The sequence below is a fragment of the Lupinus angustifolius genome, chromosome LG02 (genome assembly GCF_001865875.1).
Source record: "Lupinus angustifolius cultivar Tanjil chromosome LG02, LupAngTanjil_v1.0, whole genome shotgun sequence".
NCBI classification, from domain to species: domain Eukaryota; kingdom Viridiplantae; phylum Streptophyta; class Magnoliopsida; order Fabales; family Fabaceae; genus Lupinus; species Lupinus angustifolius.
This window is the reverse complement of record NC_032010.1, coordinates 7153380-7169034: the sequence shown is the minus strand read 5'-3', so window position 1 is coordinate 7169034 and position 15655 is coordinate 7153380. Positions and strand designations below refer to the sequence as shown.

Below are 15655 nucleotides of genomic sequence, written 5' to 3'. Positions count from 1 at the left end.
AATAAATATAAAATAATTAGCCATGAATTATTTTATGTTTTCCAATTTTATTTATACATCGAATAAAAATTACAATATAAAATATATTCAATTTTCTAAAATAAAATATATAAAATTTAAATGTTTGATAACATAAAGTAAAAATGTAGAACCGCATTACACACTAGTTATTATAAGTAAAAATGTTCGAGCCTCCTACGCCTAGCGCGTCGTCCCCAACAACTTCTATGGGCACGTGTCTGCATCTAAACTCATGAAAACGATGTGGACCAATAGAAACACAGCAACTGATCGTATCTCAGCGCGTTACCTCACATCCACGAACCAGGAATCCTGAGATCCATCATTCGCCACGCGTCATTCTCTCCATGATCCCCTTCGCTTCATTTTCAACACACACAAGCATTTAAACAATAAAATATTCATAAAACTTTTAACCTTAAAAAATAAAAGAAACTAAAAAACTTGTGAGCTCCACAAAAGAAGTCTCTGGAAGCTCTTAGGAATCTCAACTGCAGCGCTGAACGACACTCCCGAATCTCTCTCTCTCTTCGAAATTTCTCATTTTCTCTCAAAAATCGCTTTCACTATTTTTCTAATTTCAGGTTATTTTTCTTCTCTCTTTTTTTATATCTATTATGATAAATGATTTAATTTAAGCAAATATAAATTAGAATATAGTTTTAATGGTGAATGTATTTAAAAATGGCGGCGATGAGAGGATTTATTATCCTGTTTCAATGATGAATATATTTATTGTGTTTAATTGATTTGAATTCTTATTTTAATTTAAATGTTGCGATAGATTTACTGGTGCTGTATTTGGATATTAAGAAATGCTAAAATTGAGTTAAGTTTTTGTGATTTTAAGTTTGTATTCTGAATCTTAAACTCTAGGTATCCAGCTCTTTTTATTTTATTTATAAAAAAAGAGAAATTTGTGTAGTGAATAAACTGTAGTCGATTGGCATTCTTGGTGTGAATAAGCAGTTTCACATTGAGTAAATGTGAATGAGTTAAAATGTGTGTATATATGTGGATAAGTTAAAGAGTATATATATATAAGGGGATGAACCCTTAGGTCTTATTTCTGAAGGTTTTTTGTAAAAAAGTGGTGTCAAATCGACTTATGTTTCTTTCACTTAGCCCATGGAAGAACACTTTATCCCATGAATGAATATCTCAAGTCTGAACAATCTTATAGTTCATACTTCATAAGCAAGTAGAAATTTCACTTTGTGATGTTTGACAACGAGGCATCTGGGTCATGCTTCAAGTTTAAAAGTGAATAACTATGATTGATGTGAGTGGTCTCTTTCCTAAAAAGGTGATTAGTTTTTGGCCATTAATGAATGTAATTAATACTATCTTCGATCTGGATGATAATCTGTATTTATAGCATGAGGTGGCACTTTGGGCCTTTCAGTAGTGGACTGATCGTGTTGGGCCGCGACTATATTTCTGGTCCAGATCAGCGTTTATAACACAAGGTGGGGATAATATGTGGTTTATTCTGGTATGTGATTCATTATGAATGTTTTTGGACAGGTTGTTTTAATGCCAGTTGCCCGAAAAAATAATCTTTATGCTTCTAGGGTTATGGAAACGGGCACATCTTACGTCATTGTTCGTAACTTTGTTACCGAGTACCTAAAATTATCGCTATAGCGCTGCTGCGCAGGCATTATATTTTCAAATTTTAGCTACGTTTATATTAGTGATGAACAATGACGGGGGCGTCGGTATTAAGAATCTCCTGTGGTTGCAAGACTAAGAACATGCTTAATATCATGTTAACCTGTCATTTAAAACTCACTGATGGTTTCTGTTGATTTCATTGATCATTGACATTCTTAATTTCTAAACCCTGTGAATGTGCGAGTAATAATTGACACAGACAAGGATGTGTTTTGTGGATCTGATGTCGAAAGTTAATTTGTCATTAGCGGTGCTATGCTAGGATCGAATGAGTTGCGGTGTTTACACATGTTGCGCCTGTAATATTTGATGCAACATATGCGATTTGAATATAGTTTCTGATTTCTTCATGTTCCAAACGGTTCTGTTCGTACTTAATTTTTCAAAACGCGCAACATATGCCTTCTTTTAATCTTTTTCTTTTTATAGGTTTATTCTATTTTTGATAGAGAAGTGTCTTTGAGGACATGTTTTTCAAAAGTACATGCCATTGAATCAAGAAGTTGCATGTTTCTATCGTGGTGGATAGAAAGATCTCAGGAATGTCAAACTTCTGCATGTATGAGGTACAGAATATTGCAGTTCAATTCAAACTCCAATGTTTGAGTACAATATTCCTGTGCAACCATCTATTCTTTCATAGATCACACATTTGCTTGTGATAACCTCCACATTAAACCTGAATCTCCATAGAGTGCAGATTGCAGAATATATATCCCTAATTCGTCTCGTTATTAAGACATCAAATTACGATGATATGTTTATTGAACTACATATTGGCTCTACTCATAATCTTAAACACACAAGTTCTCTACCTTCTCCCTGTGTTCCAAATAGAATTTTTTTATCCATATCTTGTTAAGAAGTAAAGTAGTTATAAAACTATCTCTAATTGAAAACTTTCAAAAACAAGTTAACTAGATGATCTTAAGGTGTAAGATGCAAATTCACTACCATCTTCTGCCAAAACATATAGCTATTTCATTACCATGTTGCATTGTTGAAGTTTCAATGCCGGGGTTAATTTCCAATTTCATCATTGATTTTTTAATACTCCATTCACAGAATCATATAGGTTTAAGTGTTAAAGACTTCCAAGCAAAATTAGAGGATTTTTTATTTAATTTTGGTGTGTGTGTATGTATAGTGCCTTATGTGACATGTACATTGAAATGAGTTCTCTCATTGATAGCCTGGTGATGTCATATATTTGGTACTGTTCCCTAGATTTTTATTACTACATAAATGTTTAGAACTCAGAAGTAATGAAGTCAACATTAAGCAGTTTTGTGAGTCGGAGAAATGGGCCACATATCTATTCAGTGGCAATAGACCTTGATGATAACAAAGACTATGCTTTTGTATAATGTCAACATTTAATGTTGCGACCTTACTATTTGGACTTCATTTGAGGTTTTGTTACAGTGTCTATGTTATCTCTAATCGAGTTTTACTTTTGTATGCAAATGTATTTTTGGTCTATCCATGTAGCTTAATCTTATTAGCACACTATTTTGCAATCCAAGTTTAAAAGAGTTGGGGTGAAGAAAAATGGCTTGGTAGTTATTAATAAGACTCCAGAAACACTACTATGGAAAAGCTAGTTGTTTATTCGTTGTGGGTGTAGATGATGTTGCTATTAATATGAAGGTCGCCAGTGTGTGTTAAATGTTAAATTAAAAAACTAAAAGGTGTATACATATCCTTCTATTCTTTGCGTGCTGTGGCATCACTTTTGAGTTTTGACTTCGTTTGTGTCAAAACCTTTGTTCTTGTAAGAACTTTTGATAACATGTCAGGCCTGAGATGAGATTTCTTGAGTTTTTCAGGTTGAATCTTAGAATTACATGGTTTTTCTTAGACGGGTTCTGCCTATAAATTCTTCTAAACCCTTTCTAGATGGTTAATAATGGAACAACCTTTTGGTTCTATCGCCTTTTATATTTTCTTTTTTCCTACTGGTCAGGGTTGTAGTTGTAGAAGTATCCTTTCTACCAGGAAAGGTTGCTTAGCTTTCATCCTCCGATACCTGAGGTTTAACATTGAGGCTCATCTCCAGCATAGAATTTTTTTCAGCGACTTCTTACTAATCCCTGGTGCAGTGGAAATCTACCTGAATGTGTTCAGTTTCTTGTGCCCAGTAGTAGTCACAGCTATGTATGTGCCAACTTGTTGGGTTTCGGGGGATTCTCACTTTCAAATCCTAAAAATTAAGAGAGGGCTTGCACCCATGTTCTCTGGTATGATTAACAAATCATTGACAAGGCAAGGGATTTTAGCAATACATTAATTAAATATTGTCATTGAAGGCAAAACATAGTTTTCACTTTCACTTATTGGAGTCGCTTTCTTCCCTCTCTTTAAGTTATATTGGAATTTCTGAAATGATAATCACTTTTCTTCTCTTTATCATGCTTGATGCTATGTTTGTGCGGATTTTTTGTGTTCCGTGATGCCAGTTTGTTCTAAGTATTTTTCTAAATATCTGTCTGTAGCTTGAAGATAATATGTGGGATGAATTTTGTGAAACTGGTGATCATATAGTACCCCATGCTGATGACGAACATAAAGACCAGTTTGCAATACAGGGTAATACTGACAGCTGTGAGAAATCACTTCAAGAGTTACAGGGTATCAAAAGATGTAGTGATTATGTGAGTAACTATGGCACTCAGGGTAAAGAGGATTTGTGCTTAGCAAATCTAAACCCAAAAGAAAGAGTGCTGGAAAAGGTTTCATCATGGCCTCACAAACCTGAAGGTCTGTTTTCTTCATGTGACGGTGACTCATGCAAAGAATTGAAAAGGCTAACATCTGATAATACAAAGATGTCTGATCATTGTTTCAAGGGCAGCAATGTAGATTCTTGCAGTAGTGAGCTTTGTGCAGTTGATACTATCATGGGAAACAAGTGTGTGGCGGAGGATGATAGTGTGTCTCAATATTCAATAAATCACATATCTCAAACTGACAATGAACTCAATTTTCTTGATAATGATGTGTGGCTGGATATAGGAAACTTTGAAGATGTTGATAGGACGATGTAAGCATTTCTCATATTTGACAGAAATTTTGCACATTTCCTTTTGTACGATCCCCATAAATATCTCAATGTTACTTTCAAAACTGCAGGAACTGTGACTTAACTTTTGGAATGGAGAGTCTTGATGATGAAGAGGGTTTCAGCTCTTGGCTCTCGTCTTCACATGGAACTGAAGGATCTGATGATGCATTGAAGTCTGGCTTCAACTTCGCATCTGCTGAAATGTGTCCATTGAAAAGTATGTCAGATTATAATATAGCCCTGAAGGAAAGTATTGAAGGTCTGCCAATTAATGATTGCAACAAAAAAGCATCTCTTATTGATGAAAAACTGAGGTCTCAAATGGATGTTGATCATGATGCTGTCCCTGCTCCACTATCAACGTTCAGTGAATCAGACATGATATCTGGTAATACAGATGACATGATGCCCAAAGAAAAGGTTGGCTACCTCTTCATTTTATTTTCTTTTATTTTTTTGTTCATTTGACAATTTGGACTTGGAATTCCTGAATTTTAACTGAGTGGATACTTTTACTGAATAACACATGCAGAGACATATTATAAATTAACATAATGGGTTTCTCAGAGGAATATGATGTTATAAGTATGAGATTTTCCTCTTACCTTTTGAAAGTTGTTATTGCCATTGAAATTACTCAATTCCAGGGTTACAAGTATGCTTAAATGATGTTGGCACTAAATGTCCAGACCTGACTGTATTTGGCATCTTGAAATGCTATCATGTCAAAATTTATGTATTCTAGAAATAAATTCAGTCTTGGAAACAACCTCTCCGCTTGCGAGGATAGGGATGTGTACATCTACCCTCCCCAAACCCCACTAGGTGGGAGCCTCATGCATTGGGCCGCCCTTTTTAGAATTCAATTCAGTTTATATCACATTCATCAATCAACAAGTGGTTTATGGTTTATGAAATCAGATGAATTTCTATCATCATTCTATAGTATAAATTTAAGCATATGTTATTAGTCTTCAAGATGATTTTATGGTGTAATCATGTCCATGGGATTTTATCCTGCATTGATGTTTAATTTATAATTGTGTTCTTTTAAGGGGATCAATTAATTCTTATCCTATTTGGTGTAAGTTATATTTTTCAATAGAAATTGAGTAACTTCAAATGTAATACTCAAAATTCATCTTTGGGTGATTTATTGAATTCATTGGGTTTGCAATGTAGGTTGTGCAGCAATGACAAACTAGTCTGAATGCCCAGTTTATTTAATTCAGGTGAATTTATAACATGAATTTATATTAACACTAACATTACCCGATGCAGGGCAAGATGTCAAAGGCATTGGTAGGAGGACTAAAAAATCTAGAAACTGGTGATTCGGTTCGTCCCCATGATCATATTGAGCAATTTTCAGATCTGAAGCAACACTTTGGAGCCTCTTCTAGTGGGGTTACTTGTCAGGGTAGCATCCACAAACATAGACCAAACATGGGTTCTGATTCCTTAGGTTGCACACCGATACAAAATCCTCTAATGAATCAGAATTGCTGCGAAGATGATTATAGTCTTAGTGCAGTAGGAAAATTTGTTCACTGCAACTCACGACCGTTAAATAGAGGTTTCAAAAGTGAAAATATGGGAAATCCTTTGCCATTTCAAAATCCAGGTTCAGCTCAAAAGATGAGTCGTAAGTTTGAAAATGAGAATGAAGATCATAGTGAAGTTGGAAGAGGTAGCATCGGATTTTCACAAGAAATAGACTCATCAAATGTGCAGGAAAGCTCATCCATGAGCTCTGCGCTGGACAACATCTCACATGAAGCAGCTAGCTTCTGCCAGTTGCAGCGGGTCATGGATCAGGTATTGGATCTTGTACTGTTGAAGTTTGATCCCGTGTTCTTCATGAATATATATTTTCTTTTCTAAACTTGTTTTCAATGCATCTGGTTCTGCACTGCCATATAGATGTTGTAAATATAGTGCTTCTGAAACACAGCATATCAGGAAGATAACACCTAATATCAACCAGAATTCTGGATTTGTGGAGGTTATTATTATATTCGGTTCAGAATAAAGAAAATATCTTCCTCGTTTTTTTCTTCTAAAATAAAAGATTTAGAGATTTCCATGTTGTGATCTTCGACTGTATTAGCTACATTCCTCATTGCTGAAATCTATAACTTTGTGGATCATAATGTGCTTTGGTCAACAAATCTTTTGCTTGAATGCAGCTGGATATTAGAACCAAACTATGCATAAGGGACAGTTTATACCGCTTGGCTAAGAGCGCTGAACAAAGGCATGATGTGAATACAAATGGCCAAATTGGCGGTGATGCCGAAATGTGTGAAGCAATTAAGACACCAGATGCAAACAGGTATTGCTCACTATACAATGGGACTATGGGAGGGAGTAGTGTTTATTGATTAATCTTTTTAATTAACATAACATTTGGCTCTTTTCAGGTGTACAGGATTCATGGGTCTGGAAACCAACACAAATCCCATTGATCGTTCAATAGCACACTTACTGTTTCACAGGCCTTCAGATCCATCTACATTTCCCCTTAATGATACTATTCATTTCAAATCAAATTCCATGGTAACACTTTCATGAATTATTAACAAACATTCTCAACTGAAATTGCTCTTTGCTCATGTTCTCATTTTCTAGTTTAACCAACAGGTACATGGATCAGCGACCAATCTACCTGCAACGACTGAGACACCGGTTTGCCAGCAAGAATCTTCTGCTGGAGTAGAAAAGAAGTCTTCAGGGGTACAACCTAGTCAAAAGTAAAACTACTGGTGTTATATTGGTGTACATTGTCTTCTTTTTAAGTAAGTTACCATATCATATCATCTAAATATTTGAGGCTTACTCAGATCCCTTTGTTAAATTTGCCATTCACTTTTTTTTCCATCCAACACCAATCCTGATGCATAATTGTGCTGTTCATCAAGATAAGGTAGCATATATGATGTGGAGTAATGCTACAAGGTTGACAACTCTTTTCGTGCCAAAGATACCGCGGGCCGCAGATTCGATAAGTAGTCAACCATCTGATGGTCTATAAAGATAGTTGTGATAGTTTATATGGTTACAACAAACCCAGAAAAACACATTGATACTATTATACCAAGTTAGTTTGGTATGTTTTATGTTGTTGAATTCTTCTCGATTATTAATTGCACCTTTATGACATGACTTTTAAACTTTTAAGTCGGTTGAGAACATGTTTATTATTGATTTGTCTTTTGTCTGTTTCATTCGTTAACATTTCCATGCAACACAAGAAAGGGTAATTATTCTGTTTTTTCATAATTAGAAAAATGATTCCTTGCTTTCATTCTTTTCATATAGCAGTAATAAGGAAATGTTTTGATTACTCGTTGATAATTTTCAAACATGAAAACAATGTTATACTTTTGGTTTCATCAATGAAAATAAATAATTTGAGAATAATAAACTGAAAAGACGTGGGTTGACAATTTTTTAAGGGGCAATCTTTTAAATTTATGTTATTTGTAATGCTAAATTACAAAAAAAAAAATGTGGGTTGACAAGAGCAGTGTTCTTCTTTGCAATAGTATGCATAAAATATGTAATATACGAAAAAAATAAAAATAAAAAAGATGGCCAGCCATCCAACCAGATTTGTAACAAGGTAGCTCTTTGGGAGGAGTGAGAATAGGTGTGCTTTTTTCCTGAAGTTCAAGTCCAATCTTTTTGAAAAGGATTAAACTTTAGGCCATCCAAAAGGTTGATTATGCCTAATAGACCGACCTATTTAGTTATATTATATAATAATATTTATATTATACAATTTTAATATAAAAATATATAATTTAATTGATAGGGGTAGAAGGGTATAGTCAAAAGTAGGTTATTAACCTATTTAAATGTAGACATGATGACATATTTTAAGATTATGTAAAATATGCATTTAAATAGGTTAACATGTCAGACCAAATCTTTAATATGTCATATCTAGACTTTGATTTTTTTAATCAGGCTAATTTGCCAGACCCAGACTCCTATATGTTATGTTCGACCTGTCTAAGATAAAATCTGGTCTGATTTAATTTCTTTCCATCATTACTTGTTGGGTTAGAAGAGTTGTATGTTTTTGTCTTACTCATTTCTCATTGGTTAAAATATAAATAAAATATATATTAATTTTATATTTTATGATTAAATGAGAATAGTATATATGTTGAGATAGAAATAATGTTGATCATGTGACAACATATCAACATTAGTTGGGACCAGTTTTCATAAATCTAGCCTATGAGCTGTACAACTTTTACAATTCTAATTGTAATGACTGACTATCAAATGTTAACTTATGGAGGTTGATTTATAAAAGAGAAAAAAACAAATGCATTGAAAGTGTATGACTTTTCTTCAATTATAATTTATATTTAATTATTATTAACTCTTAAATATATATATAAATGATGTAATAATTGTATATAAATATTTATATTAACATTATATAAATATTTCACTCTTTATAGAAGGAGTAAGCTAGTATCACATTAGTAAATTTTAGGGAATAGTATCCTATTTTGTAGATGTAGACTAGTGCTAATGAAAATTTTGGAGGACTAACTTAATTTTGTTTTATGATTGACTCTATATATGCTTAAATAGTTCAAAAACATGTAATTTATAAAAAGTGTAATATTTGTGTATTGTTGATGTAAAGATTTATACATAATTAGTATATAATCCATTATTCATTAATATTTTTTTGAAAAGTCAACGATAATTAAAAACAAATAGTAGATTATATGCTAACAGTATGTAAAATTTCTACACTATCAGCCCATACACATTTTTCTCATTTATAAAACAAATTTAGTTTTGGTCTTCCATGTGTTTTCAAAATTTTGAATTGAAGTTATTTATATTTGCAAGTTTAATTTTAACTTGTATTTCTTTTGGTAGAGGTTAAACTTCCTTACCTAAACATAACAATGAAGTAAATAACATCATAGGACCTTAATTAGCCACGTTCAAGTCCAACTAAGGGCACCCTTGAGTCTACCATAACCATATAGATTTATTTTTAGATTAATTTGACAAATACATTTAAATATTATTGAAGATTTTTGTGTGGGAAAAGGCAAATTACATTGACCAAAAGAAGGAATTAATATAAAATGTGGCCAGCAAATAATCTACTAGAAAATATATGCAATAACAATATATAAATTTTATATACTATTATTATATCATTTATATTATATTTAATTAATTATTGATTCTTCAAAAAAATGAATAGTAAATAATATATTAAGTAAAATCTTTGCACAATGAGGATTATTGTCCTCATACTACCTAAATCTTATTTACAGATGCCTGCATTACCCATTTTGCAAGGTAATGTGTCATAAAGTTGCCAGAAAGAGGAAAAGTTGAAGTATTACCGTGGTTAAATATCTTACTTAAATAATCATTTAATAATTACAAAATAGAATGATAGTGCTTAAGAAGAGTGCATTTAATATCATATCAATCATCAAATCGATCAATATACTAATATAGTGGTATAATATTAGTGAATTAAATATACATATATAATAGATATTTATTTACACTAAAATTAAGTTATACAGTTACACTTAATTTTAGTCATTTATTTTCTTAAATTCAATGGACAAAATTGATGAAACTTAAAAATTATTTAAGATTTTACTTTTTTTCTCTCATCATTTATTTTACTAACTCATTTGGTCCATTAGATTTAAGAAAATGAATGGTTGAAATTGAATGTAACTAATATAACTTAACTTGAGTATAAACGAATTATTCATAGTATATAATACTAAAGTTTAATGTTCTAAAAATACTAAAGATTGTGATAAATACTTTTGTTTACAACATTTATTAAAACAAAATGTGTGTTTTTATGGTAAAAAATGTTTCAGGAGTATAAACAAATATAGTGATTATATGTATGATCTTGCATAAGAACATTTTAGTAAAAATAAGTTACTTCATAAAAAAAATATTTCTAAATAAAAAATGATGAATATGACTAACACATTTTAAATAAAAACTAATCAATATGACCAATTTTAATTGATATAATTATATGACCGGTATAATTGATATATCATATTAGTATATAGACCAGATTATAAATTGCTAGGATACATTTTTAATAATGATGCTTAGAATTGAAATAATCATTAATTTGATGATATATTGTCATCCCTTTAAATGAGTTTGTCTTTCATAGATGTTATTAGAATATAGGTTTGTTAGCCTTGTATATTTGAATATAAGTTTGTTAGCTTTGCCTTTAATTAATTAAAGTTGTTAAGCCTTGATGATGTGGCCTGTATTCTCTGAGTCCTCAGTTTCTATAAATAGAAATGAGGAGCTCTTATTCTGTAAGAAAACAGTTTAACAAATTACAAACTAACTGAATACAAGTTAGTTATTCTTCTCTCTCTCTCTAGCTTTTGTAACTGCCTAGTCTTCTTCTTTTCTTTGATATCTTTACATGGTATCAGATCCAATGGCCAACGCCATGAATGATCCTCCTGTGGAAGCTTCTTCTCCACCTTCTCCTTCAGATTCTGCTGCGCCAATACGTGTTCATTCGTCTTTCTTCTCTCTGCAAGTTCCAGCTGTGAAATTGACTGAACAGAACTACCTCACGTGGAGTCAGTTCATGCTCGCAATGCTCAAATCAAACCGTGCTTTAAGGTTTGTTCAATCCACTGAAATTCCCCCGCGTTTTGTTACTAGTTTGGAACGGGAATTAGGTCATGTGAATCCTTCATTCACGACTTGGGAAGAACAAGATCAAGCTGTATTCTCGTGGATCCTTAATTCAATTTCTGAAACTCTACACCCTAGGGTTGTAGGTTGTGTTTATTCTTGGCAGTTATGGAATGAGTTACATGCGTTCTGTAACTCTCACACTAAGGCTAGGAGTCGTCAATTGAGATCTCAACTCAGATCCCTTACTCAAGGTTCATCCAATATTTCTGAATTTTTCTCCAAAGTAAAAACCCTAACTGATTCGTTAATCTCAATTGGTACTCCAATTTCGTTAGAAGAGCATGTTGATTGTATACTCGATGGTTTGAATGAAGATTTCCATCATGTTATCACCTCAATTGAGAGTCAAGTTCATCCTCCTTCAATTCACGACTTGGAGCAGTTTCTTCTCACCTTTGAATCAAGGATGCTCAAGAATAAAAATAAGTCTGTTTCAGATGCTCTGTCAGCTAATGTTGCTGCTCATTCTCCTCCTCCTCAATCACCAAATTCTGTTACTATGCCTCTTCCTATGCCTAACATGCAATCAGGTGGTTACTCTACACCTTACAAGTCTTCTTCACGTTCATTTCAGACTGCTTATGGAGGCTTCTTTCCTAATCCTCATACTGGTTTCTATCCTCCTTCTCGTGGTGGAAGAGGAGGAAGACGTGGTGGACGTAACTCTAAGTTTGGAAGGATTTCACCACGCTCTGGCAGTTACTTTTGTGACTATTGCAGAAGACCAGGACATGATGTGTCCTGGTGTTACTATGCTCCTTATGACAGTCACCAGGGCACTCTGAACCCTGCTCATTTCTATGGCTCTCCATCAGGACCAACTTATGGCTTCTCTAATATGCCTACATCTCATTCTCATCCTTCTAAACAATACACTACTCCTCACCAATATCATCCTCATAACTATGCTCCTCATTCTTCTGTACCTGGAAATTCCTCATCTACTTATCACAGAAATGCTTCTCATATGCATCATGAGGGCTCTGCTTTTCCTGCTCAGTATCAAGGGTATGCAATGAATGCTCACACTGGTCATGACAATTCTAAAGCCTCTATGTGGTATCCAGACTCAGGGGCTACTAATCATCTTACAGCAGATCCAACCATGCTTCATGAACCTACTGAAAACTTTGGACCAGATCAAATCTATATGGGTAATGGTACTAAAGCCTCTATTTCTTCCTGTGGTAATACCTACTTTAAGTCTTCAAATCCTCTGGTTTGTCTCTCATTACAAAATCTTCTTCTTGTTCCTACTATCACAAAGAACTTAATGAGTGTCTCTCAGTTTGCCAAAGATAATTGTTGTTATTTCGAATTTCATCCTAACTATTGTCTTGTTAAATCACAGGATACTGATGAGGTTTTGCTCCAAGGGTCTCTCACTTCAGAGGGTCTCTATGCATTTCCAAGTCTTATTCCTAAGTCAGCCCAAACCAAGTTCTCTGCTGGTCCTACCTCTCATAATGCTCCAGCATTAACTTCAACCACTGTCAACACTAAGTCTAGTCCTTTTCTTTTATGGCATTATAGACTAGGACATGCTCACAAAGCTATAGTCAAAAATGTATTGACCAGTTGTAATCTGTCTCCAATAAATAACACTGATTCAGATTTTTGCTTTGCTTGTTGCTGTGCCAAAGCTCACAAAATACCATCTCTACCTTCCACAAACACTTATACTGATTCTTTTGACCTTTTGTATGTTGATCTATGGGGTCCCTCTCCTATGTATTCTGATTCAGGTTTTAGATACTACTTCTCCATAGTTGATGCTCATACTAGACACACTTGGATATATTTACTCAAACAAAAGTCAGCTACTTTTCTTGTCTTTCAACATTTTCTTAAATTGGTTAATACTCAATTTAATAAAACTGTTAAGGCTGTTCAGAGTGATTGGGGTGGGGAATTCAGAACCTTTACCAAATATCTAACCTCTTTGGGAATTAATCATAGAGTATCTTGTCCCCACACTCACCATCAACAAGGGACTGTTGAGAGAAAACATAGACATATTGTGGAAACAGGGTTAGCTTTATTAACTCATGCTAATCTACCTCTAACCTTCTGGGAGTATGCCTTTACCACTGCTGTATATCTTATAAATAGATTACCCACTCCTTCTCTCAAAAATACATCCCCCTATTTTCTTCTGTACAATACAAAACCTGATTACACATTTCTAAAGGTTTTTGGTTGTGCATGTTTTCCCTTGTTAAGACCCTACAACAACCACAAATTACAGTTAAGGTCATCTCAATGCACATTCCTGGGATATTCCTCTATGCACAAGGGTTACAAGTGTTTGTCAAAAGAGGGTAGACTTTATATTTCAAAGGATGTTGTCTTCAATGAAAATATTTTTCCCTATGCCTCTGTCTCAGTCACACCAAACAGTTCCAACAAGGAGTTTCCTGAATCAACCACATCCATTACTCATGAGTTTATCCCTAGAGTCACCTCTCCTCATATGTCTCCCTTATCCTCTGCTCAAGATGTGTCACCATCCCCTGTTTTCTCAAACTCTTTACATAATCATGTCCCCACTTACTCTACAAACACACAAATAATGTCTCCTTTCAGTCAATTATCCCTCACATCTCAAAATCCCCTTGAGTCATCTAGTCCAGAGTCTACTAACCATACCAACACACATAACAACTCTGCTCTAGTACCAACTCACCCTATGGTCACAAGGTCCAAATCAGGCATTGATAAATCCATAGTTCCTAGAGAATTTCTCAGAGCTCTCTTGGTTCAAACTGAACCTACAACTGTAAAAGAAGCTCTTAATGATCCTGTTTGGAAAAAGGCAATGCAGGAAGAATATGATGCTCTAATCAAGCTAGGAACATGGTCTTTGGTCTCTCTTCCTCCTAATAAACGTGCTATTGGTTGCAAATGGGTGTTCAGAGTAAAAGAGAATGCTGATGGGTCTCTAAATAGGTATAAAGCTAGGCTTGTAGCTAAAGGGTTTCATCAACAACCTGGTGTAGACTATACTGAAACTTTCTCTCCTGTGGTCAAGCCTATTACAATCAGAATTCTTCTTACTCTTGCTGTTACTTATCAGTGGCCTCTAGAACAGTTGGATGTCAACAATGCGTTTCTTAATGGGTTACTGAATGAGGATGTTTACATGGTGCAACCTGCTGGTTTTCAGAATGGTGACAAAGGTGTAGTTTGTAAACTTCATAAAGCTTTGTATGGCCTAAAACAGGCACCAAGGCAATGGTTTGAAAAGCTTAAAGGTACTCTAATTCAACTTGGGTTTCATATCAGTAGGTGTGACAATTCTCTCTTTATTCTCATCAAATCAACATATAAATTGTTTGTTCTTGTGTATGTTGATGACATTATTGTCACTGGTTCATCTAAACCTCAAGTTATTAATATCATTGACAAGCTAAGTCACAATTTTGCTCTAAAAAGATTAGGTCCTCTGGACTATTTCCTTGGCATAGAAGTCACTCATCTTCCTGATGGCTCTTTATTTCTCTCTCAAACCAAGTATGTCAAGGATCTTCTACAAAGAGCAAACATGCTATCTGCTAAACCAAGTACAACACCTATGGGGACTTCTTGTAAACTAACCAAGTCTGGTTCAAATTCTTTTGAAGATCCTAGCTTATACAGATCCATTGTTGGTGCTCTACAGTATGCCACAGTTACTAGGCCAGATCTTACTTTCAGTGTCAACAAAGTTTGTCAATTCATGAGCCAACCTCTTGTTCAACACTGGATTTCAGTTAAAAGAATTCTAAGGTATCTACAAGGCTCTACTTCCTTTGGCCTACATATCAGGTCAGCCACTTCCTCTATGCCTCTCTCTGTTATGGCATGCTGTGATGCAGACTGGGCTGCAGATCCTGATGATAGAAAGTCCATATCTGGAGCATGTGTATTCATTGGACCAAATATTGTCACTTGGTGGTCTAAGAAACAACAAACTATCTCTAGGTCTAGCACAAAAGCAGAGTATAGGAGCCTAGCCCTTGCCACTCAAGAAGTTATCTGGATTGAGTCCCTGTTTTCAGAACTCCAGTTCAAACATCAGACTCCCCTGATTTTGTGTGACAATTTAAGCACTGTGGCCATGGCACATAACCCTGTGCTTCACAATAGAACAAA

At 34.2% G+C, this 15655-nt stretch overlaps 1 protein-coding gene across 4 annotated transcripts; it reads left to right on the top strand.

The window, feature by feature from the left end:
- LOC109334814 (protein LNK1-like) lies at positions 451 to 8032 on the top strand. 4 transcript variants are annotated; one of them, XM_019570803.1, is made up of 9 exons: positions 451 to 605; positions 2128 to 2264; positions 4194 to 4394; positions 4449 to 4741; positions 4831 to 5182; positions 6044 to 6580; positions 6952 to 7097; positions 7186 to 7321; positions 7406 to 8032. In XM_019570803.1, exons 2-9 carry the CDS (start codon positions 2241 to 2243, stop codon positions 7517 to 7519), a joined length of 1803 nt encoding a protein of 600 aa, XP_019426348.1. In that variant the 5' UTR covers positions 451 to 605; positions 2128 to 2240; the 3' UTR covers positions 7520 to 8032. The 4 variants fall into 4 exon arrangements, with proteins under 4 accessions (XP_019426348.1, XP_019426331.1, XP_019426322.1 ...); XM_019570786.1 differs by having other exon boundaries at positions 452 to 605; positions 4194 to 4741; positions 7406 to 7560; positions 7684 to 8032; XM_019570777.1 differs by having other exon boundaries at positions 452 to 605; positions 4194 to 4741.

Bases quoted from the DNA above. Each gene is read 5' to 3' on its own strand.
- LOC109334814 (XM_019570786.1), top strand. From the start codon at position 2,241: ATGTCAAACTTCTGCATGTATGAG. The intron at 5,183-6,043 runs GTTGGCTACCTC...TACCCGATGCAG, and splicing joins ACATGATGCCCAAAGAAAAG to GGCAAGATGTCAAAGGCATT. The intron at 6,581-6,951 runs GTATTGGATCTT...GCTTGAATGCAG, and splicing joins TGCAGCGGGTCATGGATCAG to CTGGATATTAGAACCAAACT.